At 46.1% G+C, this 16,472-nt stretch overlaps 1 protein-coding gene across 1 annotated transcript in view; it reads right to left on the reverse strand.

Moving 5' to 3' along the window:
* Positions 1 to 495: 495 nt before the first annotated feature.
* DNAJA2 (DnaJ heat shock protein family (Hsp40) member A2) overlaps positions 496 to 16,472 on the reverse strand; it is a 31,448-nt gene continuing 15,471 nt past the window's right edge. Inside the window, exons 4-9 of the mRNA XM_060254528.1 lie at positions 15,619 to 15,699; positions 14,810 to 14,943; positions 8,685 to 8,881; positions 5,927 to 6,071; positions 5,646 to 5,773; positions 496 to 1,360 (exon numbers count right to left, since the gene is read on the reverse strand). Of these exons, the coding sequence (XP_060110511.1) occupies positions 1,172 to 1,360; positions 5,646 to 5,773; positions 5,927 to 6,071; positions 8,685 to 8,881; positions 14,810 to 14,943; positions 15,619 to 15,699 (874 nt within the window). The 3' untranslated portion in view covers positions 496 to 1,171. The remainder of the gene's footprint in view (positions 1,361 to 5,645; positions 5,774 to 5,926; positions 6,072 to 8,684; positions 8,882 to 14,809; positions 14,944 to 15,618; positions 15,700 to 16,472) is intronic.

Raw genomic sequence — 16,472 nt, forward strand, 5'->3', positions numbered from 1 at the left:
TGAAGAACTTTCTTTTATCCATTCTAACCATACTGCTCAGCAATTTCATTGAATGCCCACGAGTTCTCATATTGAGAAAGGGAGAGAAGTACTTTCTCCCATGCATAATCTTGTAAACCTCTATCATGTCACCCCTCCGACATTTCTCCAAGCTAAACAGCCCCAAGTACTTCAACCTTTCTTCGTAGGGAAAGTGTTCCAACCCTTTAATCATTCTAATTGACCTTTTCCGGACTTCTTCTAGTGCTATATCTTTTTTGAGGTGTGGTGACCAGAATTGTACACAGTACTCCAAATGAGAGTGGTCAGTGGCAGTGCCCCCCCCCCCCCAAAGACCTGAACCCCAGGAGCTGCTCCCCCCCGGTTCATTGATGCTGTCCCTGCCCATTAGTCACTGTATTGATCCCCGCCCCCCTTCTGAACCACCCAATTTGAAGTCCGAACACTAAATTTGAGGCACGATTTAAAAGAAAGCAGGAAGTGAGGAGGCGGAGCTATCATACACCAACGGCTTTTATTTCGTTTCAGAAACCTTTCACAAGATGGTAAAAAACTTTTACAACCGCTTCTAATTGACTTCCATGGTTATCCCCATCAGTTCTAACCCACAGTGTGCAAAGCCCATTTACTTACCATGCATCTAAAGTGATAGATACAGGCTATGAAGTTTTTCTTTAGTCTATTTGTAGCAGCTTACGTAGGTGCAGCCAAATACCAAGCTTTGGGACAAAGTTGTACACAAAAAACCTTTACAATGTAGAATTTGAATTTCTTTTTTTTTAAAATATGGAACTTAAAATCTACACAAAAACTGGTAAAAATCAAGCACAAGTACAAGGACTGAAACTTAACCCAGGTGAAAAGGAGCCTCGTCTTCCTTTCAAGTGCCTTTATTTCCTGCTACAGAACAGTCAAAAAAAATTATGAAGATGTAAGCTTTTCGTGGTTAGTTTAAATTATACACTCTGTAGATACTATGGACCAATTTAAAAGTTACATGTACAGCAAGAGATGTCCATTGGGGTTCATGTGGATTGCTTTTTATTTTTTTTTTTATACAATCCCACCGGATTGCTGAAAACAAGTCAGGCAAAATTTGAAGAGAAAAATCTGTGTGTAACTTTCCCCCCCCACCCCGCCTCAGACAAAACTTTTTTTTCTTTTCTTTTTTTTACTGATGGGCACACTGAACCCCAGGTCCATGATGGCCGCTTTCCTCATCCGAGCTGTCATTGTAAGCTTCGCGCCTCTGGCCGCCACTGGAACCACGAGTGGTATCGAATTCTTGGAGATCGACTTCTTCTGCATCGCTAATTATATTGGGGACTTCTGGTCTGGCAGGCAGAAGATCTTCAAGTTCCTTTAATAAAATAGACAAAAGAGTGACATAAGATTTTTTGGGGGGGGGGAGTTTTCATTTATACCCCAAGGGGAGCAGCTTTCGCTGTTCTCTTCTTCTCCATTTTAACTTGCCCCTGTGAGGTAGGTCGGGCTGAGAGGGTGTGACTAGCCCAAGGTCCATGTGCGTGCGGATGTGAACTTGGGTCCCCCAGATCTTAGTCTGACCTGCTAACCATTCAGGCTCTTGAGATGAGATCTGCATGCACCAATGTTGCTTCCCAATATTTGGTCAAGACAAACGCCCCCCTCCCCTGTGGGTCCTGGCCCTGCTTTGCACAATGCTCCTACTTTGAGTTTATGTCTTGGAGCTAATCCACCTTCCATCCTTCCGCGGTTGGTAAAATGAGTACCGGGCTTGCTTGGGGGTAAAGGGCAGATGACTGGGGAAGGCAATGGCAAACCACCCTGTAACAAAAAGTCTGCCAAGAACATGTTGTGACCAGTGTTTCCTCTAAGCTGAGTTAGTGTGAGCTAACTCACAGTTTCTTAGCCTCCAGCTCACACATTTTTGTCTTAGCTCAGGAAGGGTGGCCCCAGAGCAAACCAATTTATGCAGCAGCTCACAACGTAGAATTTTTGCTCACAAGACCCCACAGAGGGAGCATTGGTTGTGATGTGATGCTACCCCTTGAGTTGTTAACGACTGGGTGCTTGAGCTAGAGCACTATGTGAAGAAACAGCTCTCTTGTGGGGCAAAAATACTTTGCTCAATAGCATGCTTTTGGATCAAATCCAATATGTACATGATAAACATTTTCATATACTGAACAATTGCTGCATTTCAGGTTTTCTTTAAAAAATGGGAGACTTGCAGTGAAGCTGTTAATTCAGACCCTCTACAGCTCCAAAGGCAGGGCTTTTTTTGTAGCAGGAGCTCCTTTATATATTAGACCACGCACCCCTGATGTAGCCAGTCCTCCAAGAGCTTACAGGGCTCCTCTTACAGGGCCTACTGTAAAGTCTTGAAGGATTGGCTACATCAGGGGTGCGTGGCCTAATATGCAAAGGAGTTCCTGCTACAAAAAAAGCCCTGTCCAAAGGTGCTTTTTAGGTGCTTACATGTCAAAAGTAAGCACTGGAATGATTCAAATACATAGCCTCTTTCTAGCCATATGCAAACAACTGTATTCTCTCTAAGGGACTGTGGGTCCAGAATTCACTACAGTCCATTGATTGTATCAACTGTGTTAAAGAGATTGTGCCACAACATTTTCAGAGAATGGCCGGACTATCTGGTTACCATCTCAGACTACAAAGGCTGTGAGGAAGGCCGGGCTGAGAGTATTTGACAGCCCAAAGTCACCCAGCAAGTTTCCATGGCAGAGTGGGGATTCAAACCCAGATCTTCCAGATCCTAGGCCAACACTATGACCTCCTCAGGGCTCTCGGCATTCAAACGTTTTCATGGGTGACTCAGAGGAATGCCTCCTCAGCACATAGCCATTAACCCCTCTCCTGTAAATAAGATTTATTTTTATCTTCTGGACATGCAGGAAGGACACTTCAGAGATTTCACAAGGACGTCAACAACTTCCACCCCATCATCAAGCTGAGCATGGACTAATCCAGGGGTGAACAAACTGTGGCTCCAAAGTCACATGTGGCTCTTTCACACACATTGTGTGGCTCCTTAAGCCCCCACTGCCCTGCGGGATGCTTGAAGAATGCATTTAAAGTTGCTTTCTTTTCACCTCCCCCATCTATTTGCCTTCCTTCAGCTCTCAAAAACATCTGATGTTCATATCTTGCGGCTCTCAGACATCTGACATTTACTCTACGTGGCTCTTCCATTAAGCAAGTTTGGCCAACCTTGGACTAAGACGACGACTGCAGATTTATACCCCACCCTTCTCTCTGAATCAGAGACTCAGAGCGGCTTACAATCTCCTATATCTTCTCCCCTCACAACAGACATCCTGTGAGGTGGATGGGGCTGAGAGGGCTCTCACGGCAGCTGCCCATTCAAGGACAACTGCCAGAGCTATGGCTGACCCAAGGTCAATCCAGCAGCTGCAAGTGGAGGAGTGGGGAATCAAACCCGGTTCTCCCAGATAAGAGCCCGCACACTTAACCACTACACCAAACTTGCTCTCTATGCAACACGTACATTTTTTTTGAATGCCACTGTGCAGCGATGTAGTGGATGCATAAGCATCGTCTTATACTGAAAGTCCACTTAGTGCTATACGTATCTGCATGCTTCCAGCTACCACCCAAAGCACACCAAGCAATTACCTAATGTCAAGCTCTAAGGTACAATCCACCTTTGCTCTAGTCCCTCTGACAAGGCCTCCTGCCTCAAGAGTTTACGGCAGGCATTCTTGGAAGTATCATACCCGTCCCCATGGAGTAAAGGAACAGACTACGAAAGTCAGAACAGAACCCACAAAACATCCCCCCTCCAAGACAAACCCAAAAGCAGGTGAGACCACTGCTGCTTGTAGCTCAAACTAGTCCAACACATCACCGTTAATGAACACTAGGCTCTGCTGGATAACTACACCTTTCTCTCCCAGGCCTTTCCTTATTTGTGAACTGCCTAAGGTAGATGCAAACTCAGGAACCACACCTTGCAACATACCTCAACGCCTGCTTTGTCCTCATATACAATCAAGCCACACAACCACAGAACCTAATACACATGGAACGGCAATCCAGAGACCACCAGTTCTTCAAGGCCACCGCTACCTACTCCGACTAGCAGTGGCTCTCCAGGGTCCCAGGCGATGCCTCTAAACTGCAGAGTCTTGTGAGCAAAAATTCTACTTTGTGAGCTCCTGGCATTAAAGTTGTGAGCTGCTGCACAAATATTTTTTGCTCCAGGGTCACCTTTCTTGAGCTAAGGCAAAGATCTGTGAGCTGCAGGCTAAAAACTTGTCAGCTGGTTCACGTTAACTCAGCTTAGAGGGAACACTGATCCCAGGTAGAGGTCTTTTCAAATGACTGAACCTGCAAAGAAGAGACTCTTCCTGCTGAGCCACAGCCCCCTCTCCCCCATATCAATTACACCACCCTGGACTCCTCAATTCTGCTCCGCCTCCAAGGTGACGTATGCCATCCTGAGTCAGCAATGCCCTTCGACCCTCTGCCTTGCACAAACCGGTCAATCCCTAAGCACTAGCATCAGCGGACACAGACTGCCCCAGTCAGAAAGCAGTGGGTGAGCATTTTAACCTTTTAGGGCACCCTGCTGCCCATCTAAGAACTTCAAAAGGGAAATCCAACGTGACATCTTGAGTTCAACAAGTTTACCGTTCTCTCTCTCTCTTCCATTCTTTTTAAGGGCTCTACGTTCCCTGCTTGCAAAAAGTGCTAGTGTTTTGCAAAGCGCACACTTTAATTTGGCTGTGCCTCCAACACTCCCTGCTTATCGTGTTTCATCCTGCACCAGATTCTTATGTTAATCTCACTTTGCTCATCTATCCACAGCTGGGAGCAGCCCTTACCCATTCCAAATGGAGCCATTACCCTTTGGGTCGAGTCAGACCTTGAACTGGCCCTCTCTTTGTAACGGATCCTGACTGCTCCCCGCTCTGTCCTTGGCAGCCTTTAACATATGTAGAAAAACCTCAACAGGAACTTATTTGCATATCACTGCCCTGACATCACCCGTTACAGTGGGTTACTTTCCACACACTGACGCAGAACAGCACAATGCCATCAGCCACATTTTTCACACAGCCCAATGAGAGACCTTGTTCTGTTTTCCCCCTCCCCAACACGGCTGGAGAGAGAGCCACATGTGGTGGTGCTTGTGGTGGGCAGCTCCATGTCTCTTGCTCTCTTTGCAAGCCCTTTGGGGATGGGAGGTGGCAGAGAGGATGGAGTGCATGGTCTGGGAGCGCATGGCTGCTTAGTGCCTTCCCTCTGCCAAAGACCTTTTTTTTTTGAGCCAGAGCCCTGGCCAAGTCAGCTGGAACTGCGTTCCTGTGTGTTCCTGCTCAAAAAAAGGCCTGCGTTTATTTGCCTTACAGATGTACACACTGTGCATCTGAGGAAGTGAGCTCTGACTCACGAAAGGTTATTATGGAATAAGGTTTGCTCATCTTTGAGCTTTATTCAGGCATGATTCAGCCACTCCTCAATATTCACCATAAGCACAGCAGCAATCTTATGACTAATCCACTGAAGTAGTCAATACACTGACTCAAATTTATTCCGATGGTGTGGGAAAATCTTTGTGTACAATGCCACCGGGGTGCACAGCACCGAGCGTATGGTGTGAGCCGCCACGGGATACTTACTGTGAGTTTTTCCGGGCTAATCCAGTTGTTTTCAGGAAACTGCACATCAAACTTTATATAAAGGTCCCCCTTTTCAAAGGGGTTGCGGTACTGTGGCATTCCTTCCCCTCGGACGACACGGACACAGCCTGCAGTTGACAAAACGACAGAGACGTGGTTAACTATTAATGGTAGTTAAGAGGCTAGTGTTCCTTTCCCGCGTTAGGTAAAACCGAGGGCCAAAACAATCACAGGGGATGATCTTCACCATCCAAAGGCCTCTAGGTAAAGTCAGGTGTTACCTGGTTCAATTACTTTTCCCGGAGGATATTTCACCACAATCTGACGTCCGTCAAGGTGCTTAAATGTGAACTGGAAGCCACACAGTGCTTCAACAAGTCCTATCTTGTGTGTCATGTGCAAGTCGTTCCCATCTCTCTGGAACATCTTCAAAAAGAAAACAAAAGGATCTGTATGTCTGTGTAACAATAACTGTATGGGTGGTTGGCTTTCCAATAATGCAACCAAACCTCCTCCCCCAAAACCATGTGTAAGAACAGCCATACTGGATCAGGCTGATGGGCCATCCAGCCCAACACTCTGTGTCACACAGTGGCCAAAACCCAGGTGCCATCTGGAGGTCCACCAGCAGGGCCAGATCTCCAGAAGCCCTCCCACTGTGCCCCTCCCCCCCAAGCACCAAGAATATAGAGCATCACTGCCTCAGACATAAGAGAAGCCATACTGGATCAGACCAATGGCCCATCCAGCCCAACACTCTGTGTCACACAGTGGCCAAAACCCAGGTGCCATCTGGAGGTCCACCAGCAGGGTCAGATCTCCAGAAGCCCTCCCACTGTGCCCCTCCCCCCCAAGCACCAAGAATATAGAGCATCACTGCCTCAGACATAAGAGAAGCCATACTGGATCAGACCAATGGCCCATCCAGCCCAACACTTTGTGTCACACAGTGGCCAAAACCCAGGTGCCATCTGGAGGTCCACCAGCAGGGCCAGATCTCCAGAAGCCCTCCCACTGTGCCCCTCCCCCCCAAGCACCAAGAATATAGAGCATCACTGCCCCAGACATAAGAGAAGCCATACTGGATCAGACCAATGGCCCATCCAGCCCAACACTCTGTGTCACACAGTGGCCAAAACCCAGGTGCCATCTGGAGGTCCACCAGCAGGGCCAGATCTCCAGAAGCCCTCCCACTGTGCCCCACCCCCCAAGCACCAAGAATATAGAGCATCACTGCCTCAGACATAAGAGAAGCCATACTGGATCAGACCAATGGCCCATCCAGCCCAACACTCTGTGTCACACAGTGGCCAAAACCCAGGTGCCATCTGGAGGTCCACCAGCAGGGCCAGATCTCCAGAAGCCCTCCCACTGTGCCCCACCTCCCAAGCACCAAGAATACAGAGCATCACTGCCCCAGACATAACAGAAGCCATGCTGGATCAGGCCAATGGCCCATCCAGTCCAACACTGTTTCACACAGTGGCCAAAACTCAGGTATAATTTGATGGCTCAGGTCACAAGGAAACGGAGACTAACACAAAGCATCTTATTTATACCCTGCCTTGCTCCCCACTGGGGACCCAAAGCTGCTTCTGTTGTTCTCCATTTTATCCTTAAAACCCTTTGAGATAAGTTAGGCTACGAGACTGATTGGCTAAAGGTCACCTAGAAAGCTTCCAGGGCGGAGTTGGGATTTGAACTTGGGTCTCCTAGATACTAGTTTGACACTATAACCACCACACAAAGAACATAAGAGAAGCCATATTGGATCAGGCCAATGGCCCATCCAGTCCAACACCTGTGTCACACACTGGCCAAAAAAACCTAGGTGCCATCAGGGGGTCCCCACCAATGAGGCCAGGACATTAGAAGCCCTCCCACTGTTGCCCTCCTTCCCCAAGCACCAAGAATACAGAGCATCACTGCCGCAGACACAGAGTTCCAGCAATATGCTGAGGCTAATAGCCACTGATGGACCTCTGCTCCATATGTTTATCCAATCCCCTATTGAAGCTATCTATCCTTGCAGCTGCCACCAGCTCCTGCGGCAGTGAATTCTTCACCCTTTGGGTGAAGAAGTACTTCCTTTTTTCCATGCTAACTCGACTGCTCAGCAATTTCATTGAGTGCCCACAAGTTCTTGTACTGTGGGAAAGGGAGAAAAGTACTTCTTTCTCTACCTTCTCTATCCCTTGCATAATCTTATAAACCTCTATCACCAAGCTGGCTCCCGTTTTAGTTAGGACTGCAAAAGATTGGTGGCATCTCACAGGAGGAGGACTTCTGCTATGCAAGACATCCAATGCCAGCCTGTCTGGTTTCTAGAGTGTGAATCTGGAATATTACTATTTTACTTGGCTATTTTCAGCCTCCCTTTTTGCTCAGACTGAAGGCAGATAGCAGAGTAGCAGGCTTCTACAGATCTTTTCTAGCGGACACAAGCCACATGCACGTTAATTTGCAGAGAGGAAATCGCAGAAGGTTTTCCCAACATATCCACCAACTGTCCGTTCAGTTGCTCATCACTGACCCAACCGGCTCCTGTGGTCAAGACTAACCAACAGGGTCCTTCCTGACCTGGATAGCCCAGGAAAGCCTGACCCTGGCAAATATTTGGGTGGGAGACCTCCTTGGAATACCAGAAGTCAGGAGGCAGAGGCAAGCTTTATTCAGCCACTTCTCTGAATATCCTCCATGCTCCCAATAGGGGTAAGCAGGGGTGGAATTCTAGCAGGAGCTCCTTTGCATATTAGGCCACACACCCCCTGATGTAGCCAATCTTCCAAGAGCTTACAAGGCTCTTTTTTGTAAGCCCTTGGGGGATTGGTTACATCAGGGAGGTGTGGCCTAATATGCAAAGGAGCTCCTGCTAGAATTCCACCCCTAGGGGGTAAGTAACCAGAAGTCACCATGACTTCCGTGTGTGTGTGTGTGCGTGTGTGTGTGTTCACACCCCCCCCTACCCCCCCCCCCCCCAAAAAAAGACTGTCCAACAGGCACAGACAAAACAGCTTCATATTTCAAGCAAGACTATACCTCGTGCTCTTTTTCTTGGAGCAGGAGAACAATGTCACCTGGCTCTACTCCGGGGGCTTGATCCGCTTCTCCGGTGAAAGTGATCCTTTGGCCGTGCTTCATGCCTTTATCTACATGGACTTCAAGGATCTTCACTTCTTTTATCACTTTTTTCCCTTCGCATTTTTTACAGCGGTCTTTTTCATTAATTACTTCCCCTGCACACATTAAAAAAAAAGAAGCGTGTTAGGATTTCTGGGATTTGCTTTCCTTGCTAAGAAACAAGGTGCCGTAGCCTGAAAACACCGCTCTAAGATGTTACCCGCCCAAGACCATTTTAAGTAGCACTCTATGAGGTTGTGCGTATCCAGATCAGCGATTCCACAACGATCCCCAGCTTATAGCAATAAGGCAGGCTTTATGGCACAAACTTCCTTGGATTCTACCCTGACACTAAAAACCCATTACGCTCTGGGGTGTCAAACTCATTTGTTATGAGGGCTGGACCTGACATAAATGAGACCTTGTCAAGTCGGGTCATAAAACGTGATGCCAGGTAGCGGAGACATAAACTTAATTAAGGACACAGACAAAGATTAAAAAAACAAAACAAAACCTTAAAACATGCTTAAAAGGTTAGCACTCTTGCAATGTTTTATTTAACAGTCTCTGATAACTGAAGGAAGCAGACTTGCTTGCAGGCTTGATAAGAGCCTTCCGGGGGCCCAATTTGACCCCTGGGCTGCACGTTTGACACCCCTGCATTACAGGAATGGTTTGGCTCTTGTTCTCCCATGAACTTATCCCCACATGGACTTTTATCATCTGATTCTTTTAGACTGCTGCACTGCTTCTGTGTTTTATTCTATGACTTTTTGATGTTTTTATTATATGTTGTACATCACCCCGAGCCCTGCAGTAGCGGCGATTGGACAATTCATGCATTTAAATAACAGCAAACCCCAACCTATCAGCTATTACAAACAAAGCCCTCCATGGCCTTGGTCCCTCTGCCCCGTGCTCTGCCACAACAGCTTCGCACATCTGAGCAGGACTTAATCTGCAAGAGGGCAAAATCAACACCTGCCCGTACAAGTAGTTTCAGAAGGGAGCCATGTCGGTCTGCAGCAGAACAGTCAGTCTTTGAGGTTCTACTGGACTCCAATGTAGCAAGAGTTCACTCTCTTGAAAGCTGGTACTCTAGCTCTTGTTGGTCTCTGAACTGGACTCAAATCTACCTGCCCATACAAACTGTCACAGACATAGCCACCGTGAAGAAATGCATTTTTCCTTGGACATTTGAAATGAGAAAAACCTCCACTTTGCCTTGTAAAAGTTTTTTTTCACCCTCTCTGAGCAAAGAACAGGGGAGGGGAGAGGAGTCAGTGCTACTGCATTCCAGACATACCTCACCCCATCTTCATACAAATGCTAATAGATCTAGCAGGAAAGATACTGGGTTGGTCAAGTTCTTCCCTTTCTCCAAGCAGGGAACAGAAATTTGGAGGACTTCAGGCTACAACAGATCCAGGAGTAATCACCAGGAAGAGGCCCCAGGAAATGCTTCTCTGACCTGGCCTGACCTTCATCCCATCAGCGGTGGGGAAAATAAAGGTGAGGAAAACTCCTTGCAACAGGAAGGAGGGCTTTTTTCCGTGGGTTATGAGAGCACACAGACTTCTCCACTGGGAAGGCAGCCATCGACCATGTGTTCATCTAAAGGGCTGGAGCAAGCTTCAATGTAACGGCAATCCTGTAGAGCTCTGTAACTTCCTAAGCAACTTCCTAAGCAAACTTCCTTGTCCTATTTTAACATCTGATAGGGCGGATATACAGAGCGGGACAGAGGATTTGCATTCCATCCATTTCTTTTGGCTCCCTTGCTCAGTCTGGTGCTGTGCTGAAGCTATGCCTGTAAACATTTTTTTAAATACTTTATAACTTTTGATGCTGGTAGTGGTTCTCGGGACCACATAGACCCCCAACCATCTTGGACACGCTATTTTAAAAGGAGCACCGGGGGAAGGCAGACATTCGGGAAGCAGCTATTCCTCCAGGGGCGCACATGGCAATGAACTGCCCCCTGGTGACCAGATGCTGGGCAGCGAGAGACACAGAGGCCAGGCTTCAAAACTTGGAAGGAAAGCTGGGAGCCTGGACCCTCCCAGCGGTCAGGTGGTAGCAGTGGGCTACCCAAGAGTGGAAGATAAACCTCTCCAGGTGTTTAAGGATAGGACCTGCAGGCCAGAGCAGGCATATTCCACCAGAGCCAGAAATACAGGGGAATAGTTGCTGGACTAGACCAAAAAGATCGCAGAAAATATTGTGACACACATAAATAGAATAAACCTGGCTTCTCAAGGCAGGAAGCCTGCCAAGAAGAGAATTTAGAAACTCAGAAGAGAGTAGCCTTGAGAGTAGCCTTGAAGTAGTCAGTAAGAAGACAGATGGTAACAATTCTATGGCCTGGTGTAGATTAGAAGACGTCTCATTATCAAGAGATATGATTTCTTTAGGCCCAGGTGCAGAAGCAACTGTGAACTACGACAGTCTCCAATTTCACAGAAGTGAAGATATGACTCCAGGATGGGAGTATTGGTTGAGGGCCTGGAGATATTCATATGTATGAGAAACTTGTAATCATTATTTTTTAGAGAGACTCTAAGATAAAAAGTAATGAGAATGAACTAGCATTCTTTATATATTCTACAAGAAGCTTTCTGGGGTATACACCTGGTACAGTGTTTGAAGTTATAAGATGTGCCCAGAACATGTGCCCTATCAAGGGGGATAGCTAGCTATTGTTAGGAGATTATGGGAAGTTTTACTGATTGAGAGCTTCTTCTCAGAAGGGTCTCCTCGTCTGTGGCCTGCTTACTTTTGGATAAGAAACTATCATGGAGTCATTTAACTGCTCTCCTTCGATTATCTGTATAACAATGATGGATAGATATTATTATGCTTTGTTGATTTAGTCCATGTTTGGTGTAGCGGTTAAGTATGTGGTCTCTTATCTGGTGCGTTTGGTGTTAAATATGTTAAGCATGTGGTCTTGCCTCCACTTGCAGATGCTGGAATGGCCTTCAGTCAGCCATAGCTCTCGCAGAGTTGTCCTTGAAAGGGCAGCTTCTGTAAGAGCTCTCTCAGCCCCACCCACCTCACAGGGTGTCTGTCGTGTGTGTAAGGGGGGGGGGAGGTAAAGAAGATTGTGACCGCTCTGAGACTCTGAGATTCAGAGTATAAAGCAGGATATAAATCCAATATCTTCTTTATGTTAAGAATGCAATACTTATAGTTTTTTTAAAAAGCCCATAATGCAAGCAGAGACTCTCTAATAGTATTTATTTGTGTACTATACTCAAGATGAACCTATAGCATTACTGAGATTTATCTCTGGCTAGAAGTTAAATGATCTGGTATAGGAAACTACCTATACCTGACCAGAATCCCCCAGAGGACAACATACTTTCTTTGTTGTGACCCCCACCTTATGGAATGGCCTGCCCGAAGGGGTCACGAAGGTTCCTGCTCTCCTGGCTTTTCACAAACGATGCAACACTGAATGATTCAAGAAGGTTTTTCTGGACAGGTAATAAGGGTGCACTGTGCAATACCGTTCACACACTTACTTGGATAAATGGTTAGGGACTGGCCTACACTGCTGTGCATGGCTTACTATATGTACAATCCTATAATGTAATTTTTGCACTGCTTAATGTGTTCATTTTAATACTTATGCTTATGTTTCAGTTCTCTCTGGTTGGTTTAAGCCTTCTACAGTCTTAATGCAAACTGGATGCCCCGTTTTTCTGATCGCATTGACTCACTGTGTGTAATCCCCCTTGAGTCCCTGTGGGAAAGGTGGACTATAAACAATGTAAATAAATAAAATTAAATAATAAACAAACCTGAGACCCTGGAGAGCCACTGCTAGTCAGAGAAGCCATGTTGGATCAGGCCAGTGGCCCATCCAGTCCAACACTCTGTCACATAGTGGCAAAACAAAACAGGTACCATCAGGAAGTTCACCAATAGGGGCAGGACACTACAAGTCCTTCCACTGTTGCCCCTCCCCACAAGCACCAAGAATTCAGAGCATCACTGCCCCAGACAGAGAGTTCCATCCATACCCTGTGGCTAATAGCCATTGATGGACCTCTGCTCCATATGTTTATCTAATCCCCTCTTGAAGCTGTCTATGCTTGTAGCCAACACCACCTCCAGTGGCAGCGAATTCCATGTTAATCTGTTAAAACTCTACTGCTTAGAAATTTCATTGAGTGTCCGTGAGCTCTTGTCTTGTGAGAAAGGGAGAAAAGTACTTCTTTCTCTACCTTCTCTATTATTCCATGCATAATTTTGTAAACCTCTATCATGTCAGCCCTCAGTTGTTGTTTCTCCAAGCTAAAGAGCCCCAAGTGCTTTAACCTTTCTTCATAAAGAAAAGTGTTCCAACCCTTTATTCATTCTAGTTGTCCTTTATGGCACTTTTCCCATTCCTGTAATATATTTTTTAAGATGTGGTGACCAGAACTGTACACAGTATTCCAAATGAGGCTGCACCATCAATTTATACAGGAGTATTCTGATACTGGCCTCCCTTCCTAATAATCCTCAGCATAGCATTCACCTTTTTTATTGCAGTCGCACACTGTCCTAACATTTTTAGTGAGCTATCTACCACGACTCCAAGATCTCTCTCTTGGTCAGTCTCCGCCAGTTCGGACCCCATCAATGTGCATTTATAGTTAGGATTTTTGGCCCCAATGTGCGTTACTTTGCACTTGGCCACAGTCGGAGCAGATAGACCAATGGTCTGATTCAGTATAATAATAATAATAATAAATTTTATTTCTATCCCGCCCTCCCCACCTTAGCGGGCTCAGGGCGGCTAACAGCATATTACAAAACATACAGTGATATTATAAAAACATTTAAATCCAACAATATAAAACATCAACAATAAAACTACTAACATTAAAAACATATGACATGCAATGTCATATGTGTTACTGTACCTAAGAAGATACTACATCCAACCATGACTGAACTGCTAATCCCTCACTACTACCCCTCCTCTGCTGATCCAATCATGTCTGCTGTTGTCATTCGGCATCTGAAATCACTCTACTCTCCAAGTATAAGGACAGATGGACTCACATTCTAATTGTATCTGAAGAAGTAAGCAGTGACTCACGAAAGCTCACACCTGCCACAAATTGTGTTAGTCTTTAAGGTTCTACTGGATTCTTGCTTTCTTCTACTGCTACAGATAGACTAACATGGCTACTCATCTTGATCTATCACCAATGGACTGCTAAGTGCTTGGGGGGAACAGTAGGGCTTCCGGCAGACCACCTGATAGCACCTGGGTTTTGGTCACTGTGTGATATGGAGTGTTGGACCGGATGGGTCATTGGCCTGATCCAACATGGCTTCTCTTATGTTCTAGTAAGCAACTATTCAGTTAATCCCGAAGCCCAAAAGCTTGGAATTCCCTGATGCTGCTTTAACTTGCTTTAACAAGGAGGCCAAACTTAAAACAACTAGGGAGCTGGCCTTCTCTATAAAAGCGCCCCAATGGTGGAATCAGCTGCCGGAAGAGGTGCGGGCCCTGCGGGACCTCAACCAGTTCCGCAGGGCCTGCAAAACTGCCCTCTTCCAAGAAGCCTTCAAGATGTGACCAGACTGAATATTACGCTGCCTGGATAAATAGAGACTGTAGCACCACCGTATTGTTTTAGCTTTTTAACATTAATTTATATTTATATTTGTATTTATACTGCGAATTGATTTTACCTGTATTGTTATATCATGATACCACATCATATTTTTGTAAGCCGCCCTGAGCCTGCCCCTGCGGGGAGGGCGGGATATAAATAAAAACTTATTATTATTATTATTATTATTGTAAAGTACAGCAAAACTGAGAGATGCCACAAAGCACACCAAAGACCTATCCAAGCCATTCTACGGCTATCGCTTCCAATATTTATGAGTATCTTGCCTTGCAAAGCTGCAGAATAGTTTTGCATCATTACATACTGATGACCCCAATGGGTCCTTAACATACAGAATCTGGCCTGCCAAAATGCTTGGGATTCTACAATGCTTTGCAGGTTTATGGAAGGACAAGTCACGCCTACCTTCTCCATTGCAATCAGAGCACACCGACTGCATCTGCTGCACCATCCCAGGAGCCAGCTGTCTGATCATGATGCGCACGCCTCTGCCTCGGCAAGCCGAACACTTCTGAACTGCTCCAGATTTACCCCCTTGCCTGGACCAGAAGGTGTTGGTTAGGCATTGTCATAAAAGAAGCCAAGGTTTAGAGCCAGTTTGGTGTCGTGCTTAAGTGTGTGGACTCTTATCTGGGAGAACCGGGTTTGATTCCCCACTGCTCCATTTACAGCTGCTGGAATGGCCTTGGGTTAGACATAGCTCTGGCAGAGGTTGTCCTTGAAAGGGCAGCTGCTGTGAGAGCCCTCTCAGCCCCACCCACCTCACAGGGTGTCTGTTGTGGGGGGAAGAAGGTATTGGAGATCGTAAGCCGCTCTGAGTCTCTGATTCAGAGAGAAGGGTGGGGTATAAATCTGCAGTCTTCTTCCTATAGGCTCTGAAGCCAATGAGCAGCCTGGGGACACCCAATACTGCACTGACTGTTGACGTTTAAAAGTGGGTCTGATCAACCCTGGGTTTCAGAACCTGGAAAGGAGACTCACGCCAAAACCTTAGGGCTTAACAGCAAAGAAGATAATGAAACTGTTTGTTTGTAATTTTAACTGCTGAAGTCATCATGCAGGTTTTATTCTGAATTCTAGATGGCTGTTAGGTATTTTTGACAGCAGCATTCCACTAATAGTTTTTCATATTTAACACTTGGCTCAGTTTTTAACAAGTTCTTATCTTCAAGGCCAAGTGATTAAAAAGCGGATGAACAGGAAGCGCTACTCACCCATTACACGAACTACAAAGGACATTCTTGCTAAGTTGTAGCTTGGTAGTCTTCCCATTATATAGATCTTCTAATGAAACTCTAGAAAAGAGAACGGGGTTTGCGCTTTAGAGGAATGGAAACAAAAGGTATGGGTATGCATACAGAAAGGCTACGTCGAGGTTTTGTTTGACGCAGAACGCCTTTAACGTTAAAACCATTAGCTAAAAACGTATTAAGCATTATGTAATAATTCTAATCATGCCTTTTAAACCCAAACTCTCAACATGGAACAGAACCTTTAACATTATACCTTTTAAGTTAGGGTGTACCTTTATTGCCAACAAGTTGCATCCTACTTATGATGACCCCATGGAGTTTTCTGTATAGCAGCCCAAGATTTTCTTGGTGGTTTCCCATCCAAATATTAACCAGGGCTAACCCTGCTTAGCTCATGAGAATCTGGCTAGCTTGAGCCACATAGGTGAGGGCTAGGTTGTTCTACCTGACAGCGACCAACCTGGGATTAACAGCCAAGCAGCACTTTCCCAGCTTTGTGCCTTCCCTGGCAGCCAAGCGGGGGGAGGAGTCCTCTATACTCACGCATTCTCCCTGCCTGAAAAATTCACCTGCATGTGCATGAAAACCTCCAGTCCCACACTGCAAAAGCACCGTGCAGTCTAGCAGCTGAAAGAAGGGAAGCTGATGGGTGTGCTGAGAAAAGGAGAATGTTTTTGAGCAGTTAAGCGGTTCCTCCCAAGGCTTCCAAGGTGTTCCTCCCGAGGGGTTTGAACAGAGCCATTTGACAGCAATGCTGATTCTGTGAGTTAGGCAGATCAAGAGAAGGAGGGCAGGAAGGGTTCTATCAATGCTTA

The sequence above is a fragment of the Heteronotia binoei genome, chromosome 14 (genome assembly GCF_032191835.1).
Source record: "Heteronotia binoei isolate CCM8104 ecotype False Entrance Well chromosome 14, APGP_CSIRO_Hbin_v1, whole genome shotgun sequence".
NCBI classification, from domain to species: Eukaryota; Metazoa; Chordata; class Lepidosauria; order Squamata; family Gekkonidae; genus Heteronotia; species Heteronotia binoei.